Source organism: Pterocles gutturalis, unplaced genomic scaffold, assembly GCF_000699245.1.
Source record: "Pterocles gutturalis isolate BGI_N339 unplaced genomic scaffold, ASM69924v1 scaffold3333, whole genome shotgun sequence".
NCBI lineage: Eukaryota > Metazoa > Chordata > Aves > Pterocliformes > Pteroclidae > Pterocles > Pterocles gutturalis.
In genome coordinates, this window is record NW_010122714.1 from 74,598 (window position 1) to 82,245 (window position 7,648).

Here is a 7,648-nt window from a genome sequence, read left to right on the forward strand (position 1 = left end):
GTGTATTCCATCCCATTTCTTGAATTTTCCAGCAACTTCATTAGAAAGTATCATGTGTGTATTGTACTTAAAAACAAGCTGGCCTAAGGGCATTCTTAGATGTGATTTGTACAAGCACTTTAATAAAATATTATCTGTACTGAGTTGCAATAGAAGACATTTACAGATTAATAATCTCTCAGGTCTTTGACATTTATTTTTTTACAAAAATGGGAGCCATCTCTTCTGATTTCCATTCTGTTGCTTCTTTACTAGTTCTTTATACTCTTCTGACCTTAAAAACCTGGGAAAAGAGTCCTTTGCCATCAGACTATAGATTAACCTCTGAGCATCATCAAAGCAGCTGAGGGTGGGCTCAGAGATATTCTGAGAGATGTGGTTTTTGGTGTGGAAGTCAATATTAATCTGTAGGAAGAAAGGAAGCAGAAAATTAATGTCAGATTGATTGGAAGGCTGACAGGTCTGTTTGTGTACAGGATGCAATCAGCATTTGAATTTCTTTCCAAATACCCTGGCTGATGCAAATGAGCAGGAAGGTCATCCCTTTGTTTTTTAGTGTATTGAATTCTTAATTTTATTTGTCCCTTAAAAAGATGGTATCACTGAAAAAAGAAGGGAAAAAACTTGCTTCTGATTATCGCATCTTCTTTGCCAAATCAAATCCTATGAAGTACTGATTACCAAAGAGTGAATTAGAGATGAAGGTACTCGGCATTGGTTTAGGTTTTGTCCCTATCTCCTTTGTAAGGATTTTTTTTGTTTTAATAATAATAAAATGGATTTCAGTCATATGTGAGACATGGGGATGTTCACAGCATTCTCGCTATCAAGGGAGAAACCATCAGTCTAAGAGTTTCTTAGGGAGCAGAATGTGAACAATAACTAATTAGCAATTTGTTCTTTCACAGTAAACATTTTTAAATAATGATTAAATTGAATTCTGGGATGCGAATCTTACAAGTTCACATTTTTATACTTATGTCAAAAATCCATGTACAAAAGAACAAATACAATTGTTAGCATTCCAATGTACTGGTACCTGGTGTATGGAGAAATGGTGCTTGCTGCATTATAACAATGGTTAGGGTAAACAAATTATATGGAACATATATTTCCCTAGACATTTCAGAAGGTGAGATAAACCCACGCCCTGGGTGAAGAATGTGTTTTAAGTATCGTATTTAACTGTGAGGTCTTTGTTCCCTTTGGAGTTTCATACGGCATTTCCTACCTGGTAAAGAATTGACACAAAAATGGAAGTACAGCCACAGGGAATTGCAATTTTTTTTTTGGTCATTTCAGGAAGTTCAGATCTGAATTTTCCGCTTGATTCCCACCCTCAGGGAGTACCCCAAGTACATGTGAAAAACCTGTTTACCTCCTTGGGAGCATCAGCTTGTATAAAGTCAGAATAGATCTTCTGGGCTTTCGAGGCAATCTTAGCAGAGGACTTGGTTTTCTTGAAGTCCTCACAGGCCAGCCAGAACTCCACGTTCTCCTCACTGAACTCTGACTTCAAAAAGGTCCTAAAAGCTGCCAAGCCGTCTGGGGAAAAGTGCATGAGATGGTGGGTGGAGGAAAACTGAAAGAGCAATGCAGATGATAGGGATGTATATATGCATGTGTGAGTGTGTATATATATATATATTTATATGCAGAATATATAGTGACATTTATGTGTCTGATATTGTTTCGCCTGTCAGCTAGTAGTTAGTTCTGAAAGGCTGTTGTATGGGAAATAAATAGGAGGTGAAACTATGGCAATGGTTAGGTGACTAAGGGAATTCCCTAAAAGCATTATGGACTGAGGGATGCTCCCAACACCTGCCTGCTGTGCTTTGGTCTCTCTGGCACCAATACGCTAGTTAAAAGGAGATCCTGGAGATTTTGGTCCTCAAGAGGATTTCTAGTGACCAGGAAATGAGGGATTTCAGGCTGCCCCCTGGTCTAAGAAAACGAAGTCATATTGCAGTAGTGTGCTTCTCTCAGAGCTGAGGTTTGCCCGCCTGAACGGCACATACACCTCCTTTGGGGAAGGACTGAGACTGGGGAGAAAAGGATTCTTACTTCCTTGCTCAATGCTTTTTTTTGCGCTTTCAAGAGGAAAAAAAAAGAAAAAAGAAACAAAGGATTGTTGTTTTAAAATTAATCCATATCACAAGCTCTTAGAAAAGAAAGCCGACAACACCTAAGTTTAGTTGTGTTAGTCAAACCAACACTGTGCAGAAACAGTGCAGAGGCACCGCGGGGTGCAGGTCACAGAGCTTCAAAAAAAAATTTCCAATAGTTCCACAGGGTTTGGGGCTCAAGGTCAGTAGGAATGGGATCTCTCAGAGAAATGACTTTGGATGTTTTAGAAAGAATCATTTTTTTGTCTGGCTGATAGCTAATGCACAGCACATGTGTTTCTTTGTAACAGGAACACCTAAGAAGAGGTCTGCTTTTTTATTTTTAAAAGTAGGGAAAACAGAACCATTGCGCAGGGAGCTTCACAACTGTTATCTTCATAGAACGAAACTCTTTCAGAGCACTTCTGCCTTCTTTAAATTTTCCTGGAGCACTGCCCAGCAGGTGTGTTGTGTTTGCAGCTCGAAGAACCACCACTTTCCAGGTACTTCTTACCTTTACTAGCCAGTAGCGTGTCCATGGACTCAGACCAGGCCATTGCTTCCCCAGCGTCTGACCTGTGGAAACAACATCTGTCCTTGAGAACAGCACTGTGAGCCTTTGCCCGTGCAGTCCATGGTAGCCACTCTGTTGCTTGGCTATCACCTCGAGGGAGCAGGAGAAGTAATTCGTGTTACCCTGGGCACTGAATAACAGAAAGTCAACAAACAGTGGGACTTTTTTTTTTTTTTTCTAGAGTGTAGAGAACCATATAGACTTCTAAAGTACCGCGTTATTTCACACTGGCAACTTGATTATTTATCCAGGAGACAGTAATTCATTAAATTATAACAATTATAGCAATTTGTTGAATTAGAACAAAAGCATAAGAGGGATATTAATGTTCTGGAGGTTGTACTGAATTTCTTCTTGAGTTCAAATGGATTATCCATTAGTTTATATGACACTTTTTGCTTGGAATGAATAGAATTATCTAAAATGTTATCATGCTAACAGTGGTAGGACAAATGGGAATAATTTCAGTTTCTTAGTGGTATAAAAAATTGAGTAAAGTCACAGTTTTGTCTCTTCCTTTGTAACTTGCTGCAGGCTTCTGTTAGAAATGAGGGGCCAAACGGTCCCTCGCTCCTACAGAGCCTGGGTGCTCTGAAGATGTTCGGGCTGGTTCAGAAGCAGGGCTCAGTGTGCAGGCTAACACAGGGCAGCTGCATGATCCGAGAGGCAAAGGATGTCAGGTAAGGGAACTACAGCCTAAGGGTGAGGAGTATTTTGTTTCTTGTAACCTGGGAAAGAAAAGCCATATTCAATTTACTCTATGAGTAAACAGGTGAAAGAAAACGAATTCATGCAAAATTATGTTTTCATTAAATTACCATTGTATGAGTTTTTAATTTAAACATTCAGCAGAGAAGAAGAACCCCTTTAGCAGCGTGATTGTTATTGCTTGCACTTTTTGTGACAAAACCTTGGAAGAATACGGTTTCTTGAAAATGAAGCATTTTGCGGAAATGTCAGAGAGATGTGTGGAGGTGTCAACGTGTGCCTATCTGCTTTCCCGCATGCCAGTTTTTCAGTTGGATTTTCTCAGTTTCTTGTCAGTCTGTCAGTCTGCAGCCTCAGGCATCCCCAAATGAACATTCATCTTGTATCTACCACTCAGTGAGAAGCAGGAATAAATCTGTTTGGTCATCTACCTCATATTTTGTTTTAGAATAAGGACCTTAGTTCTTCAAGTTGAGTGGTTTGTAACTGAAATTTTTTTAAATATTTGTTTTAAGGAAAATTTTGAAGAAGAAAATTTAAATCTTACAAATGTCGTAGGACAAATTTTTGAGCTACAAATTTCAAGTGTTAATTGGTTCTTCTTGTGAACTCTAAAGACAGGCAGTAGAAGATGAAGAATTTCATTGAGTTGATACCCTATTATCTACTTAGAAATAACTCAGAGGGTTTTATCCCAACTTATTTTAAATTTTAGTAAAATTAATGCATACTAATTCATTTTAAACATAAAAGTTTAAAGGGAACAAGAATGTTTTACTTCCACTTTGCACTTGTGAAAGATCTTGAAATAAAACAAATAGTTCAAAGTGCAAGACCGGAGCAAAGGAATTGATTTTTTTTTTTTTTCCCCATTTAGATACAGATTTTTTTTTTTTTTTTTATAAGGAGACACAAAAGCTCTAGAATATCTGCAAGAATACCTGGAGAGATAGGTAGTAATTAAATAGATTGATGTCTCATGTTGCTTTTGTTGAAAATGTTGCATTTTATACAAATAGTAGAGATGTATTAACCAGACCAAGAGAGAGGAAACCAACTTTCTAATCCTCTGGTGATATATCTGGTGTAGGTTATGGTAGGCATGGGGATTGGAAACGGAATTTACATTCTCTGTGAATGTAGTAGCCACCTGACATCTTGGTAGCTCTGGAATGATTTGTGTACATCTTCTCATTTGGTGGTAAAAAAAATCTGAGAACTCGATTGTCAGAGCCCTGTTCTGATGTGCACAGGTTAGTCTGAGAGCAGTGTTCCACAGCCATTTGGCAGCATCACCACTCATGGCATTTTCGAGTTCTAAGTTTATCAAAAGGTGAAATGATGGTGTTGCCATATTACATAACTGTAGTTATAATTATTACAACAGATTGTGGCACCAACACCTTCAAGAAGCAAGCCTTTTTTTATAGCTCTCAGTTTACTTGTATCCAGACTGCACAGGATTATATTTAAACAAAAAGTATAAAATCATGTATATGTATATGTATATTTGCACACATACATAGGGGAAACTGGGATGCAAATATAGTCAGTCTGCACTGGAAACAGAAATGAAAACTAACTGTAGCATAATGCAGTACTTTGAGAAATCGCGTGCTGCTGGAATTAATCACCAGAGACTTTGTTTCAGTAACTGCAATAAACTTTTATCAAACATATAACAAATTTTCAGGTTGGTATTCAGTAAATGTTTACTAGCTTTCTTATCAAACAAAAAAGCCAAATGAAAGGCCAGGATAAAGCAGACAGCATCAACCTAACTCTGTTTCTCTTCCTCGTGTGTCATATTGTTTGACTGAATATTTACTTCTCACTCGAAGAGTGATCTCACTGACCCCATGGCATTTAACTGAATGGGAATGGCAAGCAGAACTGACAACAAGGAATCCAAATAATCATATCCGTTGTAAAGGGGAAGGAGGAAAAAAAAAAAGCTGTCCAGATTATTCAAACGTTGACCATCCTATACCAGAAATCTCCCATGACTAACATAGTCATAAACAGCAACTCCCTTCACTGGCATTTCTTGTTCCACTATCTGACTGTCACAGGTAGGGCAGAATTCCTTTTTCTGACTGATCTTCAAGCTGAAGGTAATGTGACAGCAGGAACAATACAATCAGCATTTGAACAACCAAACGGTGCAGTGCAAATCGACTGTTCCTAACGTTTCCTTTAAAATGATTTATCTTTCAGAAACGTGGTTTATTTTTTAACAGTGGCCATTCTAACCTAATCTACCAAAAGTCATTTTAATTAAACACAATGTATATGCAAATATCTCTCAAGAAAGACACATTTATGTTCTGGAGAACATCTTAAGAGAGAAATCTTCTTGTGATTTCTCTCATTGACCACATGTCGAAGAGAAAAAAGGAAAAGGGGCTCAGTGCACATAACTAGGAAATTCTTCAGTATTAGTATTTATTCTCGTATTGTATCTGCAAAGCTGATCCATCACATTACACATTTTGAAGTTCTAAGGCCCTTGAGCCATTGTCTCTTTTGTTTATTTATACAAGACATCACAGTGGGACTAAACAGTGTTGAGTGGCCATCATTTGCACATTGGTGCTGCTACAAATAATGGGATCATGTCACACTTGATACTTTCAATGCAGTGATATTTTTCTACTCTTATTGATATTCTATGGGCCATCCTCTAGGAGCATCACTCTGCCCTGAAAACGTTTTCAGATAATTTTGTCTTTTGCTCTTGATAGTCACATCATTCCTTCCTCCCCAGTTCTTTCCTTTCTCTGTATGTTCCCCCAGTTCAGCAACTGGGATGCAGCTGTTCCAACCTGCATAATAGGGGGGTTTTTGTCTTCTCTGTTGAAATATTTTTGCACCAAGTAGAGCAGCCTCAAGGGCTAAGTTAACATTTCCATAACTCTGCTGACTGTGCCGTGGATTTTTGTTCTGAGTCCCCTGCCTTTGACAGGCCATAGGAGAGCTAGAACTGTAGGAAAGGGAATGTGGATCTACTGATTGAAGGTTTCCTCCTTTGTCAATATTACCTGCTAAGGACTACTGATTTATTAAATAGTTACATCTCCTGAACTCTTGGGCTTACTGCTTGGCTTTTACTGATAATCATCTTTTATTCTTTATCTGTCTTTAGGCATTGGTTTCACTGAGTTATCTTCCTTTATGAAAAGCTCTTGGCTCTTCAGGGGAATAAGGCATCTCATTTTTTGTTTCTCTGACCTACATCTCAGCTAGATACTGATCTCAACAGACAGCATAAAACAACTCTTCACGCTGACGCTATTGGTGTATTGACCTAAGAAATCACTTTCATTTACCCATGTTCCTAAAAGGGTTGCCTTGTACTCACCTGAGTGCAACGTCAGAAAAAGTCCCACTCTCCAATAGAGGTTCTGGTGCGCTGGTGTTTCCCCGGGATCAGGTTCAGTACGTTATTGCCCTGCAGCATTTGGTCTTTGCTAAACCCATCCCATACCTGGGTTTGCTTGGAGAGTGTTGGTTTGTATAGTGTAACCTCAACAGAAAAAAGTTAACGTTCTGCTGGTCCAAGCAATTCAAGCAAGAGGAGACTCAACTGCATTTCTTATGTTGGGAGAAGCCAAGATGATCTGAGCACTGCTGGCATCCTAGTATCATGCAAACACCCGCCATACGGGATGCAAATACATTTTGATAACAGCACTATGTAAATGCCTACCTGCCAATAGCACTACACAGCATGGTCAACTCACTAAAACATTTTTTTTCCACATAAATAACTCTGTGTGTCTTCAGTATGCCCCAGAGTTGTTTTGCATGAGCAAATGAGATGTTATTTTTCACCCAAGCAAAGTTCACTCTTCAGGTAAAATGCTTTGGTTTCAAGAACAATTTGTCAAAATATTTTACAGCATCCTGGGCTCCTCATGTACAGGATTTCCAAGTACTATACAAACACAGGACTACATGAGAAGAGAATTGGAAACAATTCTCAAGAAAATGTGCAACCCTGAAGATTCTCATTGAGTGCTAACCAGCAGAGTGCTTGGCACAGCTCGTGTCCTGGATGAACACACTATTATTTACTTGACATCAGACGTCGCAAAGCTTCCTATTTTCACAAGAAGCCTGTACAGCACAGACATATAGCACCATATTGTGATCTTGTCCTTGGAGACAGGTGTGAATTGCACCAACACAAGAATACATGAAGGGTAGGCATTACCCTCAGAAAGCTCGGGTGTGTGTGTATATATATATATATATA

At 38.7% G+C, this 7,648-nt stretch overlaps 1 protein-coding gene across 1 annotated transcript; it reads right to left on the minus strand.

Moving 5' to 3' along the window:
- Positions 1–201: 201 nt before the first annotated feature.
- RGS21 (regulator of G-protein signaling 21) lies at positions 202–2,772 on the minus strand (the record flags this gene model as incomplete). The annotated part of the gene is made up of 3 exons (XM_010077593.1): positions 202–405; positions 1,379–1,545; positions 2,623–2,772. Coding segments are annotated over 3 exons (521 nt in total), but the record flags the coding sequence as incomplete, so codon positions are not given.
- Positions 2,773–7,648: the final 4,876 nt, after the last annotated feature.